This window comes from Mastomys coucha, unplaced genomic scaffold (genome assembly GCF_008632895.1).
Source record: "Mastomys coucha isolate ucsf_1 unplaced genomic scaffold, UCSF_Mcou_1 pScaffold21, whole genome shotgun sequence".
NCBI lineage: Eukaryota > Metazoa > Chordata > Mammalia > Rodentia > Muridae > Mastomys > Mastomys coucha.
In genome coordinates, this window is record NW_022196904.1 from 21,201,135 (window position 1) to 21,219,297 (window position 18,163).

The window sequence follows — 18,163 nt, forward strand, 5'->3', positions numbered from 1 at the left end:
CATGGCCATCTGTACAGCTACAGTGTACTCCTACATATAAAATAAATAAATAAATCTTAAAAAAAAAAAAAAGATTTTTCTAGCATTTGGATCTGATATAGCTCTATTAGAGCTGTGGTTAGTCTTTGTAAAAAGCCTGTGAAAGGTTCATTTGAACCCTAGGTTATCTTTGTAAGTGACTTAGTTTGTCCCTGTTGTTGAGTCTTGTCCCAAGCATTTAAGGCTATTGTAGGACATTGTTCTAGGACAGCATCCTGAAGAGTGAACTGTACTCCTAATTCAGAATATGGGCCTTCACCTAGTAACTGATCCTTGACAATATCAATGCCTTTATTTCTATTTTGCTGTTCCATAATTGAAGCCTCATCTTTTCATCATGTCAGCCATTGTAACCAGATCTGAAGGCCAGCTCTAGGATGGCTGTCATCAAATCTCTCCAGTCTTTTGGAATTATACGATTCCACGTGGCCCAGTTATTATCTGTTTGACATATAGTGACTATAAAGCTATAGCTCGTTATTGCTTCTTTAAGCCTTTCTAAAGCTTGTGCCTATAGTTTGTCATTCGAATTCTGGATAACCCTGTGAATTTTCTTCATCTCCTTCTAATTTCCTTATTAAGGGTGGGAAAATCATTTTAGATTTTTAAACAAAAATAGATGATCCTTTTGGAGTCTTGTTACAAGGTGGATGTTACATGTTCTGGCCTTCCTTCTTCTGTCACTGTCTTAGTGTGTGTGTGTGTATATGTGTATATATATATATATATATATATATATATTGGGGGGCTTGTTTTTCTTTTTTCTTTTTCTTTTTTTTTTTTGTTTTTTTGAGACAGGGTTTCTCTGTGTGGCCCTGGCTGTCCTGGAACTCACTCTGTAGACCAGGCTGGCCTCGAACTCAGACATCCGCCTGTCTTTGTCTCCCAAGTGCTGGAATTAAAGATGTGCACCTCTACCGCCTGGCCTTAGTATATATTTCAATTGTACTTACAATCTTTTGTAAATTGTCTTCTAAATGGACATTAAAAAAAATAATCATTTTTGTGTTACTAATAGGTCAGACTGTACAAAGTATTTGACTATAGTATGTACTCTTAGCATCAACCATATCCAGTAGATAGTAAGTCAGTCTAAATTATTATTCCTGTTTTTGTCTACACAGGGTTTTTTATGTGTAGCACAGAGAGATTAAAGGTGTGTGCTACCACAGCCCAGCATTATTGTTATTGTTATTATTATTATTTGGTTTTAGCATGACCAGGTCTTATGTAATGCAGGGTGGCTTTGAACTTGCAAGGTACTAAAGCCAGCATTGTACTTCTTATTTGCCTGCTTCCACTCCTCAGGTATAGTGATTTCAAGTGTGTGCCACCATGCCCAATTTGTAGATGTGAAAATTGAACCTAGACTCTTATGGGACTCGCTTAAATGAATGACATTTTTAGCGAGCTGCAGAACTGAGGTTGACACTAGACAGTGTAGCCTACGGGTTCATGTTCTCACCACTCAATTATACTTCCTCTTAAGTGGCAAGCCCCTGTCTGCATTTAAAGGTTAAAACCTTTTCCTGAAACATCTGGTTTCTTACCCAAGTTGCTTGAAGTCTTTCCTCAGTGTTATTTTAGCTCTGAGAATTTTTTTATCTTTTTTTGAGACAAGGATCTTGTTGTGGAGCTCAGCTTGGGCTGGCTCATTCTCCAACCTGCTTGGCCCTCAGGCATGATGCACCATGCCAAGCTGTATAGAGCTTTATAATGAGTCAGTTTGTACTTTTAAAAATGTACAGGCAGGGCATGATGGCACACATCTTTCATCCCAGTATGTGGGGAGGCAGAGGTAGACAGATCTAGCAAGTTTAAGGACTGTGTTTCAGGATATCCTGGCGTAATTAGAGAGACTGAGTCTCAGAATAATTAACAATGTAACTTACACTGTTATCCATTTCTTTCTCTTTTTTAAGTGGGACGTTGCATTTCCAAGCCTGATCTGATCATCTTACTAGAGCAGGAGAAAGAACCGTGGATGACTGTGAATAAAGGAACAAACAGGCCGACCCCAGGTGAGTAAGAGTGAGGTGAGCCTGCAGCATGTGGTCAGATTGCTCCACAGAGCTGACACTGGATTAGCAAACTTCCTTCAAAGCCCCAGGGCCTGTAGGAAAAGGAAGTCAGTCACAGAGAAACTATCAGTTGCTTCTGTGCCACGAATCACTTTAAGTTCTTATTTTCTTCCCTCTTGGTGGAGCAGGTGCCCTCTCTCTATAATTTTTTAAAAGTATTTTATTATTGATTACGTATATGAATAAGTATGGATAGAGTAGACAACGTGTCCTGTTCCAGATTTTAATGGAACTGCTTTCAATTTCTCTCCATTTAAATTGATGCTGGCTATGGCCTTGCTGTGCACTACCTATATTATATTGGTGTATGTCCCTGGCATCCCTAATCGATGCAGAACTTTTAACGGGAAGTGGTGTTGAATGTTATAAAAAGGTCTTTTCCACACTTCATGAGCTGATCTTGAGGCATTTGTCTTTAAGCTTGTTTGTATGGTGGATTGCATTTATCAATTTATGTATATTGAATACATTAGAGATACACGCATATTGTACACCATCCTTGCATCTCTGGGATGAAGCCTACTTGATCATGGTGCATCATCTTTTTCATGTGTTCTTGTATTTAGTTTGCAAGTGTTTTATTGAAAACTTTTGTTTTTAAGTTCATTGGGGAAATGGGTCTATAGTTCTCCTTGTCGTGTGAGTATTTAGATGCCTGTTGCCTCTAGAGCAGAATTGAGTAATGCCCTTCTGTTTCTACGTTGAGGAATAGTTTGAGGAGTATTGGCATGAACTCTTCCTTGGAAGTATGGTAGAATTCTGTGTTAAAACCATCTGGTCATGGACTTATTTTTTTGTGAGACCTTGAATTACTGACTGTATTTCACTAGGAGCTATAAGTTTGTTTAAATTGTTTCTCTGATCTTCATTTATCTCTGGTAAGTGGTATGTGTCACAAAAATAATGATTTCCCTCAGGGGGGAAAAATAATGATTTTCTTTTAATTTTCCAATTTTGTAGCGTACAGGCTCTTAAGGTATGTCCTTATGATTCTCTGGGTTTCCTTCTTGTCTGTCTTAGATAGGGTTTTACTGCTGTGAAGAGACATTATGACCATGGTAGGTATTATAAAGGAAAAACATTTAATTGGTGCTGGCTTATAGTTTTGAGGTTTAGTTCACTGTCATCATTCTGGGAAGCAAGGTGATTGTTTAGGTAGATGGTGCTGGGGATGGAGCTAAGAGTTCTATATCTTAATCTTTGGGCTTCAGGAAGAGAACTGATGAGCCACTAGGCCTGGCTTGAACTTCTAAGATATCAAACCCCGCCTCCATTGGCACTCCTCCTCCAACAAGGCCACACCTCCTAATAGTGCCACTCCCTATGACCAAGCATTTGAAGTTATCAGCCTAGTGGGGTCTTTCTGTTTTATACCACCACATTCCACTCCTTGCCCTCCCCAACAAACCCCACTCTTGTAGCCAGCCTTATAATGCATTCAGTCTAACTTCAAAATTCCCCATAGCGCTAATAGTCTCAAACTTGCTTACATGTCTGAAGTTTGAAGTCTTTCTGAGTCTTTATGCAATCTAATGCTAATCCCTTGTAAAATCAAAATCAAAAAGCAGATCACATACTTCCAACATAGAATGTCACAGGGTATACACTATGGTTCCAAAAAGGAGCATTGTAAGGAAATACTGGACCAAAGAAAGACAGTAAATCAGTTGGGCTAACTCCAAACTCTCCACCTCCAAATGTGATGTCAAAGCACTCTTCAGTTCTCCAACTCTTCATCTTTTTTGACTGCAACATAGTTCTTTCTCTTGGTCTGGTTACACTCTGTGTTATCGGATCTCCTTGACAGGTATCCCACTGCTCTGGTGCCTCCAACATTCTGGAGCCTCTAAAGGCAATCCCTTTGCAGCGTCATACAGTGGCTTCTCTAGGCCCTCATGCGGGGACACCTGTGACACCCTTCTGGCTTCAGTGGCTTTCCTTAGTTGTGGAGGGAGATCCTATAACCCTTTTTATCCTTGACTCTAAGCCAGAACCAAGTAGCCGAAGCTGCCAAGCTCTCCTGCTTGCTGGGGCTGGAACAAAAGCCCCCTGCTTCAATTAACATCTTCATTAGCTTTTTGCTTTCAGTGGTTTCCTTCATTGTCTGAGCTGGGCTGTCCTGGAACTCTCTCTGTAGACCAGGCTGCTTTTGAAATCAGAGATTTGCCTACCCCTGCCTCCGAAGTGCTGGAATTACAGGTGTGCACCACCACATCTAGCTCTGATCATTTCTTTAATTCCTTTTTACAAGGTGGAGGCTTAGCTGAGTAGTGTCTTGCCCTGAGACCCTCATCCCCTTTATTCCATCTAACATCAGACTTTTCCTTGTTCTGTTTATCTCATTGAACACAGGATTAAGCTCCATTCCACTTCCTGGTATCCCTTTTCTCTTTGAACTGTACATTTTCTGTTTTCCCTTGTTCAGCTTGCTCCTTTTTTTTTTTTAAAGATTTATTTTATTTATTTATGTGTATGAGTACACTGTAACTGTACAGGTAGATGGCCATGAGCCATCTTGTGGTTGCTGGGAATTGAACTCAGGACGCCCCAGCTCGCTCCGGCGTAATAAGCTGTAGCTGTCTTCAGATGCACCAGAAGAGGGCGTCTGGGTGTCAGATCTCCTTATGGGTGGTTGTGAGCCACCGTGTGCTTGCTGGGATCCAAACTCAGGACCTTCTGAAGAGCAGTCAGTGCTCTTACCCACTAAGCCATCTCACCAGCCCCAGCTTGCTCCTTTTCATTATAGATTAGCATAAATGTGAACATTAATAACCACATGACAGTCAATACTAGGATCTTTTGAGATTTCCTCTTCCAATGCCATTAATCCAAAACACATTTTCGCCTCAGGCATATTTTTCAGACAAGGGCACAGCAGCCACATTCTTCATGAAAATACCTCAAGAACAGTCTCTAGGATACGAACTGAAAGTCTCCTCTGAAACCTGTTGAGTCGGCCCCCAACATTGAAATTACCCTCAGAACCACTGACTCCCATGTTTCTCCTTCAACATGGTTATACCTCCTAATGGTGCCACGCCCCCTGCCCCACCCCCAGTATTCAAACAGCCAAGACTCTAGGGGCCATTCCTACTTAGATCACTTCAGTGTCTCTTGTTATGTCTTTTTGGTTTTTCGAGACAGGGTTTCTCTGTGTAACCCTGGCTGTCCTGGAACTTACTCTGTAGACCAGGCTGGCCTCGAACTCAGAAATCTGCCTGCCTCTGCCTCCCAAGTGCTGGGATTAAAGGTGTGTGCCACCACTGCCCGGCTCTAATTTTCTTTTCTTTTTACTTTGACTTAGGTTTTGACATTCACAGTAATTTTCTTCAAGAGCAACTATTTGTTTTATTGATTCTTTGTTTGTTGTTGTTGTTGTTTCTATTTTACTAATTTGAGACCTGAATTTACTTATTTCTTGCCATCTCCTTTTCGGTGTAATTTCATCATTTGTGTTCTAGAGCTTTCAGGTGTGGTTTATGGCGTGTAATACCGCCAAATGTTGGTACATAGTGCTATGAAATTGCCCTTTATTATGTCCCATAAATTTGGGTTTGTTGTGTCTTTGTTTTCATTCAGTTAATAAGAGTTTAATTTCTTTCTCACTAGCTGTCTTGACCAGTGGCAAGTTGTTTGTAAGTTTCTGTGCTCTCTCGTACTCAGTTACTGACATGCTGCTTTACATCTGTGGTCATTAGATGGAGTGCGAGATGTTATTTGAATTCTCTTGTGTCTTCGGAGACTTGCTTTGTATCCACGTATGTGGTCAAAGTTAGAGAACATTCAATGGTGTGCTGAGAAGATGTATTCTTTTGTGTTTCTGTGAAATGTTCTGCAAATATGTTAGGTCCATGGGGTTTGCTTCAGCCCCAGGATGCCTCTGCTTATGTTTTGTCTAGATGACCTGTTGATTGGAGAGTGTGATGCTGCAGCCTTCCATTTTCAAGGTGTGAGGGCCAATATGTGATTTAAGCTGTGGTATTATTTCTTTTATGAAATGGGCCTCCTGTGTTTTTGGTACATAGATGTTGGTGACTTTCCCTTTTGATCAGTATGTGCCATCTTTCTCTATTTCTTCTGATTAGTTGTCGTTTGAAGCCTCTTTTTTCAGATATTAAGATGGCCACACCAGTTTGCTTATTAGGTCCATTTGTTTGGAATTAGAAGATCTTTATCACATTTTTACCTTGAATTAATTGCCTTATCATTAATGTTAAGTTGTGCTTCTTAAATACGACAAAATAATGGATCTTGTTTTTGCATTCATTCTGTTAGTCTGTGTCTTTTTACTGGGGAATTGAGATCATCGATGTTGAGAGAGATGAATGAGAAGTGTTTGTTGATATCTGTTATTTTGTTATTGTGGTGTGTGTTTCTCCTCTTTTGATTTACTGGTCTGGGACCATTACTTGCATTTTCTTGGGCATAACTAATCTCTTTAGGTTGGAGTTTTCCTTCTAGTGCTTTCTTTAGGGCTAGGTTTGTAGATGGATATTGCTTAAATTCGGTTTTGTCATGGTATGATTTGAATATTTTGCTGACTATAGTGGTTTCAGCTGGTATCTAGTCTCAGAGCCGGTATAACACCTGTCCAATCTCTTCTGGCTATGAAAGTCTCCATTGAGAAACCAGGTGTTATTCTAATATGTTTTTCTTTATATGTTACTTGGTTTGTTTCCTTTGCAGGTTTGAATATTCTTTGTCCTGTGTTTTGATTAAATACTAGTGGTTGGGGCAAATTTTCTTTTATACTCCACTATATTTGATGTTCTGTATGCTTCTTGTACCTTGATAGTCATCTCGTTCAAGGACAGCCCAGGCTGTACAGAGAAACTCTGATTAGAAAAACCAAAAATAAAGTAAAATAAAATCCAAGTCCATACCAGTTTTCTTAAAGAATGACAGATATTATATATTCATGTTATACCATGTTTTTTTTTTCTCTTCATTTGGTTTGTTGTGGCATTTGAATCCATCGTGAAAGGCTAAAGATAGACTGAATTCAAAGTTAGATTAAATGAATTTATCTATACTGCTAGCAGAAGGAAGGCAGCCTAAGAGACAGAGAGTGTGTCCAGTGGAAGAGGAGGTAAGGTGGGCATTACAACTATCCATCGGTCCTCATCTGGGCAGCAAGGCTGTTTGGCTTCCCTTGGTTGTTCTTTCTTTTCTGCTGTGGAGTAAAAAACATTCTTACACAGACATCAGTGAGTTCTTTTTGTCTTTTGGTTTTGTTTGTTTGTTTGTTTGTTTTCCTTCCTTTCTGTCTCTCTTCCTTTCTCTCTTTCTTTCTTTCTTTCTTTTTTTCTTTCCTTCTTTTCAAGAGATAAGCAGGTTTTACAGATGCACAGGCAGTGTTAATACCTCACAGCCCATTATCCTATTCTTATTCAGCTGCAGGCCACTAGGATTGGCCAGATATTCCAGAGCAAAAGGTTATTGGCCATTAAGGGATTCCTGGCTCCATGTTAAGTTTCTTTAGCCATCACAGAAGACCTGTATATATTATTACTCAGTTCTGAGCACTCCCATTACTGGGATAAAGCCATTCATTACTGGACAGACAAAAAAAATCAATGCCATCAGGTTAGGGCCGGCTGTCATGTCCCCACAGGTTCAAAAATACGTCACTAAAGGGTGTGACAGATACGTATTTATGTGGTATCTCCATGATCTGGTTTAGAAACCTTCACTAACTTCTACGTATTTCTTGTAGTATGCAAAGAAGCTCATAAGTATATTAGAGTTTAGTTCATTATAATCCCACTAAGCAGACATGACTTTCCATTCCCAAATTGTTCTACTATAAAGAGTATTGTCTTATGTAAACTTCTCTTATTGTTCCTCTCCTTGCTCCTGTTCAGCTTCTCAGAAAATACTTTGAGTCTGGGCATTCATTTAATGGAGTTTTATCTGTACAGGAATGTGTGTTACAGGAAAATAAAGTCTTTTTGTTTACTCCTTTTCTTTCAGGTTTGGAGACATGTTTTGAAGCTGAAAATAGATCTCCAAAGAATCATATTTCTAATAAAAAGTTACCCAAACAAACCATACAGCAATTAAGTAAAACTTTGGACCTCCAGGATGTCAGTAATGGCCCCCGCTACAATGTATCCAAGGGGCTACAGAATCAAGGAGATGCTGATCAAAATATTACTAACAAAAAAGAAATGCGTACTTATACTAGCCAGACTCTTGCTCACAATAAAGAAAAACCATATGAATGTAAAGAGTGTGGGAAGTGCTTTGGTTGTAGGTCAAATCTTACTCAGCATGAGAGTATTCATACCGGAGAGAAGCCCTATGAGTGTAAGGATTGTGGGAAGACCTTCAGACTCCAGCAAATGCTATCAAGACATCAGAAGTCTCACAGTGATGAGAGACCTTTTGAATGTAATGAATGTGGAAAGGCTTTTCATCTTCCTACCCTGCTTCAGTACCATAAAAATATTCATACAGGTTTAAAACCATTTGAATGTGAGGAATGTGGGAAGTCCTTCAACCGCATCTCTACCCTTTTTCAGCATAGGACTATTCATGCTGGTATGAAACCATATAAATGTAATGTGTGTGGGAAAGCCTTTAATCGTCGCTCAAACCTCATGCAACATCAGAAAATTCATTCTGAGGACAGACCTTTTCATTGTAAGGTATGTGGAAAGGCCTTCACTGTTCTGGCACAGCTTACTCGTCATGAGAACATTCACACTGAAGACAAATCATTTGAATGTAAGCAATGTGGAAAGATATTTAGTAATGGTTCTTACCTCTTACGACACTATGATACTCATACCAGTGAGAAACCCTTTGAATGTAATGTATGTGGCAAGGCTTTTAGGCTTCATCTATACCTTTCTGAGCATCTGAAAACTCACACTGATGAGAAACCTTTCAAGTGTAAGCTCTGTGACTCAGCCTTTAGACGTAAGTACCAGCTCAGTGAACATCAGAGAATTCATACCGATGTGAAACCCTATCAATGCAAGGATTGTGGGAAATTCTTTCGTCGACGATCAAATTTTACTGAGCATCAGAGTATTCACACTGGAAAGAAACCTTTTGAGTGTAAGGAATGTGGAAAAGTCTTTAGACTAAATATACATCTCATTCGACATCAGAGATTTCATAGTGATGAGAAACCTTTTGAATGTAAAGAATGTGGAAAGACTTTTCATTTTTCCAGCCAGCTTAATAACCATAAAGCCAGCCATACAGGTCAGACTCCTTTTGAATGTAAAGAATGTGGGAAGTCCTTCAAGCGTGTCTCCAGCCTTGTGGAACATAGGATTATTCATAGTGGTGTGAAACCATATAAATGTAATGCATGTGGAAGAGCCTTCAATCGCCGCTCAAACCTCATGCAACATGAGAAAATTCATTCTGATGAGAGACCCTTCCAGTGTAAGGACTGTGGAAAGGCCTTCACTGTTCTGGCTCAGCTCACACGCCACCAGACTATTCATAATGGAAAGAAATCATATGAATGTGACCAGTGTGGGTCAGCTTTCAGACTCCCGTACCAACTTACTCAACATCAGAGAATTCATTATGATGTGAAACCATTTCAGTGCAAGGAATGTGGAAAGGGCTTTGTTCGTAGTACAGGCCTTAGAATCCATGAAAGAATCCACACTGGTGAGAAGCCTTTTCAGTGTAAGGAATGTGGAGAAGCCTTTCAATATCATTACCAATTTCTTGGACACTTTAGAATTCACACTGGCAAGAACCCTTATGAATGTAACGAATGTGGGAAATACTTTACTTATGGTAGAGACCTTAAAGTACATCAGAGTATTCACAATCTTGAGAAACCTTAAGAATGTGGGAAGGCCTTCAGTTGAAAATCAAAGGTGGTTTGACATGCTAAACTTTAATTTTATGAAGAAGCCTTATAATGTAAGGAATGCGGAAAGCCTTCAGTAATTCTAAGCTAGTTGTATATCAGTGAATTCATACTGGTCTGAAGCCTGGTTAATATAAGAATTGTGAGAAAGTTGAGCCTTCAGTGCACATCAGAGAATTCATACTGGTATGAAACCCTATCACTGTAAAGGATGTGGAAAAACCAGCAGCTGGAGCTCAGGCCTTCAACATAAAAGTATCCATGCTGTTGTCAAATACTATTCAAGGAATGTGTAGACATTTATAGAACTCGTTCTGAAAGCTCATGAAGGAGTCCATATAAGTCTGAAACCCTAAGGATGTGAAAAATCTTTTATGTTAAATGGTGAGCTTATACAACATCAGAAAAGGAAGATGGGCAAGCCTTTTTATGGAAATTTTACTGAACATCAAAGAAGTCATATTGACAAGACTGGGACTGAAAAGAATCTGGGAAGAACTTTAACCAGCATCTGAGTATTCATATACTCATGATACCAAGAAACCCTTAGAGAATGAAAGTGTGGGAATTCTGTTGTTCACAGAAAATACTGTTGAGAATTGTCTTTGACAGAAAGATATATTGCAGCCTTCGTGCCCCTAAGTTATCTAATCTTTAATACTACTGTTAATTGCATAACTTAATTCATCAAACACAATTCAGCTAACTTAGGAAAAACAGTAATTGAGACTAGTATTATTTGAGGCACCTTGCCACCATTTACATCCCATGGCTCCTGTGCTATTAGACTGGATGCTATTTTCTTTCTGCATAGTTAATGATGAGCACAGAACCAGCCAAACTTGTGGAAACAGGGTTATAATAGCTATAGAATCCTTGAGAGTATTTGGTTCATGTTCTATAAAGTAGTTTTTACAGTGTTCTTGCTTTCATGAGCTTTACTGTAACTGATATGCAAGGCAAGCTGTGTTGTAGATAGTTTAGAAAAGCCTCATGCAATCCTCTGGTGTTAAGTTCCAAATACTTCCTTCTGGATAAAATCTGATAGATGAAAAACTACATGAAAACATTTTTATTCTCAATCCATTTCTTTAGCTTTTGTGCAGAGATGTTTAAAAACTAGGTGTTTGTGAATAAGTACTTTTAAAGGGGTTAAACATGTAACAACTTTCAAAAGATAAAATCCTATGATTTATGTTCTTTGCCCAGATATTAAGATAAGATATATTTGTGACTGGGCAAGACAGTGCAGTCTCCTCCATCTCATGTTGATGAGACCATTTTAGGTTTGACTAGAATTTGACTTTAGATGGAGGAGATTCTTAGAAATTTACCCAACTCTAGTTTATGAACCAGGGGTCAAGATGCTCCTGCTGATTTATTTTGGCTTCTCTTAAACTGCCTGCATGTGCAAACTTCCCGCTTGAGCTAACTGCTTACCCTGGCTTTTGTTAAACTGCCTGCTTGGGCAAACACTTCCTCTGTAGCTGCTGAGCAAGATATCAGAATGTGGTTGTTGTTTTTAATAGCCCCTTGCTCTAAATGCTTGTGAGTGTACTTGGATCTTGAATACACGAGTATAGTCCCAGCCAACAGGAATAAAGACTTTCTGTTGGCTATAATTTGTGTTTGACTCCATTTTCTCTGGTGGGCTCTCCATAAAACACTAACAAAAATAGCCCAGTTTGAAGCCAGGTGTAAAAATACATGTGAGAAATGTTTCATACATATGTAAAAGTTGGAAGAATCAAAAACACAGTTCTGTACCATCATCGGTTAAAAACTGCTAGTTCACCATGTTAACCCTGTTTTTCTGTATATATGGGTTTGGGGGTTGTAGTGTTAATGTGTTTTAGAATTGAGTGTGGTAGTGCATTCCTAAAACCCAGTTCTAGGAAAGCTGAGGCAGAAGGACTTTTAAGTTGTGACTAAGCCCAATTTTGGCTGTGTAGAGATCCTTTCTCCCTTTCTCCCTTATGTCATCAGCTAAGATGGCATGTCATTCATACCACAGATCCATCTCTACTCTTAGGGAAATGATTCAGAATTAGAACTTTCAGAAACCTGTCATTGGTTTCTAAAGTGTCATTGTTACAAATGTGTGCATCCTAAGAATCTAATATAGATTTGGCCTTGTTCTTGCCTTTACTTAAATTTCAGAGTTGATTAAACCTAGGGTCTTGAGTGTGGTGGGCATGAACTTAGTCACCCAGCTACATACCTGGCCTTTAGCCTGTATCTTCTATTCAAGAGAAGTTAGGTTCAGATGAAACATTTGAGGTAAAAACACATTGTAGATTTTTGTCTTGTTGCCAGCATGTCCAGAAGCACTTAGGTGTCAGCTATCACATTAGGTAAGGTGGTAGCTGCCAGTGCTCCACTAAAAAATCTTAAGTAATAGATGTAAAGAGACTTACTTCCAAATAGTTACAGATATGGATACTTTAATCCTGGGTCCAATATGAATAAAAATTGAAATCAACTTATGAATGAGTAGCGTAATGTTATCATAATTCATCATGTTTGGTATAACTGGTACAATACTCAATACAAACCTAATACTATTCGGGGCAATCAGGAAGCTAGACTTTGTACCTTGTTTTTGTTGGCACTTTAGCTCCCTTTAGTGTCAAAAGAGAAAAATCTTTCAAGAGCATAAATTTTGCTGATATTTCTTCACTTTGGTTTCTATAATCATTTGAATTTGGTATTTTACAGGATTCTTAAGTATATTGTTATGGAAAAGTCCCTCATTTTGTTAGTGCCTATCTTGAATGATAGCTTCATGTATATGATCCTTTTAGGAGGGATTGCTCTGAGTCAAGTTCGTCATGGTGAAAAAGCCTTGTCTAGTAGAAAATTCAGTAGTGGGTGATATTGAGCATATTATTGTTTCTACCTGTATTAAACAGTGTTCTCTTGAGTCACAGCACCTATACAGTGATTCTGTCTCCAATATATGTAGGTGTACACACACACCTACATATATACATATATCACACCAACAAAAAAATAAAAAACCCAGCCAAACCAAACAAAATAAAGCAAACCCCAACAACAACTGGAAGATAACCTGTCACCCTGCAAGATACTGATACTTGTGTTACATGGAAGCACAGATGAACACATCACATGTATGTTACAGGATATTGTGTGGTCATGTGGAAAGATGGACCCATATATTTGTACAATGTCAGTTACTGAATAAGCAATAAATTTACAACCGTTTGTCTTGCTGAGTATTTTGTCAAGTAATCCCAATTTTGCTTGCTAATGGGTTGTTGACAATAATAGGTTTTAGTCCAATATTTTTTAATTTTTTGGTTGTGGGTTTTTTGTTTTGTTTTTGGTTGTTTGTTTTTTTGAGACAGGATTTATCTGTCTATCCCTTGGTGTCCTGGAACTCTCTTTGTATACTAGGGTGGCCTTGAACTCACAGAGATCTACATGCCTCTGCTTTCTGAGTGCCGAGTTTGAAGGCACATGCCACCAAGCTTTGCCTTTTTATTCTGATCTTAATTACCAATTCGAAGTCTTCCATTGCACTTTAACATTGCCACACAGTAATACTACAAATGTGCAAGTTACAAAATGGCTCAAAAAGGGTAAAGAGGTTTCAAGATTTAAAGAGGCTATGCCAAAATCTAGACACAGCTGTCTTTTTGGAAGAGTCTGGAGAGGCCAGAAAAAAATGTTACATACTGCAGGTGTTTTTCAGGAGCAGAGATGCCAAATACAAGTCCAGATGGCAGGTCATCTGAGGGCGAACTTGCTCTACATAGTAAGTTCCAGGAATGCAAAGGCTACAAAGTAAACCCTGTTTTGAAAGACAAAAAGAACAAAATGAAAGCATTTGTGATGGTGGATTCTACTGTCATTCCTGACTGCTCTAGCAGGTCCCTGCATTCCCTACTCCTCCCAGTCATGTTTGAAGTTGTGCTATTGGGAGTATGCTCTGAGTGTATTTTAGTTCTTAGACAGGGTTTCATTGTGGTGGCCTCTTCTCACAGACATCCACCTGGCTGTGCCTGCCCATGGCCGGGATTAAAAGCCATGTGCTACCACACCCAGCCGTGTTTATTGTCACTTGATGACTTGCCCTCTTTATTATCATAAATGTAATGACCATATCATGGTAATGTCCTTTGCCCCCTAGTCACCTCCATTTTAAATCAACTTGAGTTTTCTTTTGATTATTGTGAAGATGGTCACATATTTTCTGTAGTTAACACATGGTCCAGGTTGACTTATTTCAAATCTAATCTGTCTATAATTTAGGCGTTTAGATTATTTACAAAGCATTTAATATGATTAGTGGTCCTAGTAGGATTATCATTAACATTGACAATTGTTTTCTCTCACATTCTGGAAAAAAGTGTGTAAATATGAACAATAAAAGTGGTTTTGAAAGCTCATATCATGTTACACTAAGTACGTTTTTCTACATAAAAAAGGCATATGTTTGTGTTTGTTGAGAAACTTTCATGTGCTAGTCATTCACCTTTCAAAATGGGCTCCATTCTGTTGATATTTATCAACTAGTCCTCACTCACATTTTCCTATCTAGATAACAGGAACATTGAACCTTGGAAGGGTCCAGAACATCTGACTCTCTGAAATCGCTGATGCAAATAAACTACCAATTCTACAGTTCAGTAATTTTCAAATTTATCGTAGTCCCTACAAAAGTACAGCAAGGTGGAGCCCTACTTAGTGGACCTCAGGCAAAGCATAATCTCGGTCTGATTTTACTTCTTATTCTGCACTTTAAAATTTAGGTTCCTGGGAGCCTCTTGCTTTCCTGGAATCTGGGACTTTCAGGTGGCTACTCCAGTTCCCCTCCCCCATTGCTACACACCTGTTCCATTTCCTGACCCTCCGTACATCTCCATCTCCCACACCGGATCCTGCCTGCCTTTTCCCCCTTCTTCTCTTCCTCCCAAGTAGCTTCCACCCTCTACCTCCCGGGATTAATTTGTTCTCCTTCTAAGTAGGACTGAAGCATCCACACTTTGGTCTTCCTTCTTCTTGAGCTTCATATGGTCTGTGAATTGTATCCTGGGTATTCCGAGGTTTTTTCCTAATAGCCAGGAAAGCAAGAGGCTCCCAGGGCCCAATAGGGATGACATTAATAGAAATGCCCAACAAAGGGGAGGGAGAGGACCCTGGTTAAGGGATGGGGCCACCCACCCATCTAAAAAATTTTAACCCAGAATTGCTCCTGTCTAAAGGAAATATGGGACAAAGAGTGGAGCAGAGACTGAAAAGGAAAGGCCATCCAGAGATTGCTCCACCTGGGGATCTATTCCATATACACCACCAAACCCAGACAGTGTTGCTGATGCCAGGGAGTGCTTGCTGACAGGAGCCTGATACAGCTGTCCAGGAGAGGCTCCAGCAGACCTATACAAATGCGGATGCTTGCAGCTAACTATCACCAGGACCCCAATGGAGGAGTTAGGGGAAGGACTGAAGGACCTGAGGAGTTTGCAACCCCATCGGAAGAACAACAATATCAACCAAGCAGAAACCCCAGAGCTCCCAGGGACTTAACCATCAACCAAAGAGTACACATGGGGGGACAGATGATTCCAGCTGCATATGTAGCAGAGGATTACCTTATCTGGTATCAATGGGAGGGGAGGCCCTTAGTCCTGTGAAGGCTAGATGCCCCAGTGTAGGGGAATGCTAGGACGGTGAGGCGGGAGTGGGTGGGGGAGCACCCTCATAGAAACAAGGAGGAACGGGGTTAGAATCGGGGATTTGTGGAGGGAAAACCAGGAAGGGGGATAACATTTGAAATGTAAATAATAACTAATAAAAATAGGTATAGCATAAAAAATTAAAAAAATAAAATTTAGGTTTCTCGATTTGCTCCTTAGGACGGAAAATCAGTTACGGGCAGAACCGGAAATAGATTTTGATCACAGGCAGGAGCCTCCCCTTTAAGTGCGCATCACCTTGGGAACGCCCACAAGCCACTGGGCGCCACTCCTAGATGGGCTGGCCCAAGTTTCACGCTGGGATCAGAGCGCTAAACTTCCTGGAGTTCTCCCTGGAGGACAGTGTTTCCTAAGGCCCACCACGCCAGAGGTAACGTATAGACTTATAGTGTTCTGGCGTCTCTACCTGGAACTTCGGATTTCTCTGGTCGGAGGAAGAAAATTCTAGTTTGTTTTGGTCCCCACAGAGTAAGGCTGGAGCCAATAGGCTGCCTGTGGGTGTGGACGGTGGTGTAGGGTGGATGGATGTTGATGTGTGTGTGTGTGTGTGTGTGTGTGTGTCTGTCTGTCTGTCTGTCTGTCTGTCTGTCTGTCTGTCTGTCTGTCTTTGTGTACACACTTTGAGCTCTCTGGATGATCTGTCTTTGTGTTTGTCACTTTCTGCTCTTGCTTTCCCTCCTAGCCATAGGGGTTGAAGCAGAGGACCAAGCTTCAGGAAAGGGAGGTCACGTGTAGAAGGGAAGCTTTCCCATAGGTACAGACTTGAGTTTGGGAGGAGCATTTGAGGCTGGAAGTGCCTCTGAGGGTCCAGTCGCATAGGGGGGCAGCTACTCGGTGAGTTCTCTAAGTTTCCCAGCTCTCTTCCCATAGTGAGTGTCGGTGGGAAGTGAGTGAAAGTGCTCACTGAGGATGCTCAGGCTCCCCCGTGGCCTTACGATTTTAATGTGTAGCTCCCTGTGCTTATTTTTCATATACCTAATAATAGGCCATATTGATGTTCCATTTGGGAAAATACCTTTTTGTGGGTTTGCCTATTTTTTGATAGGAAGTTTCCTCCTCACTAACTTGTCTGCATTCCTTAAAAGTCGCAGTGCAGTTTAGATGTTAACACCTTGTCGGTGTACAGTTTTCAAATATTCTCTCCCACTCTCTAGATTTTCTCTCCACTCTGTTGATTGTTCCCTTTGCTGTGTAAAAGTTGATCAAAATCTCACTTGCTTTCAATGCTTGTGTTTTTAGAGTAATACCCAAAATGTCCACTATCATTGAAGATTTCCTCTATATTTTTTCTAGTAGTATCAGTTCCAATTTTTATATTATAATCTGTTTTGAGTTGATTATTTAGAAGTGGTGTGAATGAAGGTCTAATGTCATTCTACTGAATGTTAAAATTGAGTTTGACCCTCACCACTCATTGCGGAAGCTAGCCCGGAACTCACATAAAGCAGGCTGTCCTGAACTTTGACCGAGCCCCTGCCTCTGCCTCCCCAGTGTTGGAATTATAGACCTATGCTACCACATTCAGCAGGACTTCTGTACTTCTATCTATGATCTTTAGAACCACAAAATTCATGAAAGGTAGACAGTTATAAATGTCATGAGGTCACACACTAACCTATCACCAAAATATAAAAAAAAAAAATGTGGCTCAGTAGGTTCAGTGCATGCAAACGTAGACCTGTGCCAGATGCAGCAGTGCATGTTTGCAATCTCAGCCCTCCTTTGGCAAGACGGGGGCTGGGGGGGGGCGGTTTGTAGGGGTGAGGGGTGGGGTGGAGATGAGAATTCCTAGCAGGCTGGGTAGCCTGATGTATCCAGACGGAGGTGGGAAGGAAGGATACTGAAAGAAGGAAATTTTGTGTGTAAATTTTGTGGGGATATAAAAATGTAAAATTTCATAAGATTATTGAGAAGGAGACGGAGGAAGGAGCTTTAGGCATTCAGGGGCAGCCTGAGATATAGAAGAGGCTGTCTCATAAACAAACAGTCCCACAGTGGATTGAATGAAGCAAGGCTTAGACCTGTTGGCTAGAGCACTGGATCCCCATTTGGTGATGGCTGCTCCCTGGTGCAGCATCTTAGGGAGGTCTGAGGGTTGTGTGTGCTGCTCAGAGCTTGTGAGTAGAGGGTCAGTGCTGCTGAGTGGAGTACAGAGCACAAGAGAGTCCTCACACAGCCCAAGACAGGACAGTCATGTCAGCCGTGCTGAGGTTCAGAAACCCAGTTCTAGGATCAAAAGACCTAGGACACCCAGAACAAATTTAGTATTATTTTGTGCAAAATATCCCATAATATGGAAAGAGGGAAACATCGTAATCTCCTCCTGTGACACAGGATATTTTATAGCTAATTATCTTCATAAAGGATCATGGCTTGAGACAACATAAGTGTTATCATAGATGAGCGAAGGTACTCAGGACCGTGTTCCATGGTGCACAGTGCCATTTACTAAAAGTGGGTACAGAGTGCTGGACCCT

At 40.3% G+C, this 18,163-nt stretch overlaps 1 protein-coding gene across 6 annotated transcripts in view; it reads left to right on the forward strand.

Annotated features, from left to right (window-relative positions):
* The window catches only part of LOC116101893 (zinc finger protein 60), a 93,909-nt gene that overhangs the window by 12,235 nt on the left and 63,511 nt on the right, over positions 1-18,163 (forward strand). For 4 of the 6 annotated variants that reach the window (XM_031385853.1, XM_031385854.1, XM_031385858.1 and 1 more), the window contains 2 exons: positions 1,962-2,060; positions 8,094-14,378. The exons of the other annotated variants lie outside the window; for them this stretch is intronic. In XM_031385853.1, the coding sequence (XP_031241713.1) occupies positions 1,962-2,060; positions 8,094-9,937 (1,943 nt within the window). In that variant the 3' untranslated portion in view covers positions 9,938-14,378. Of the gene's footprint in view, positions 1-1,961; positions 2,061-8,093; positions 14,379-18,163 lie in introns of those variants that run through there. 6 annotated transcript variants of the gene reach the window in all.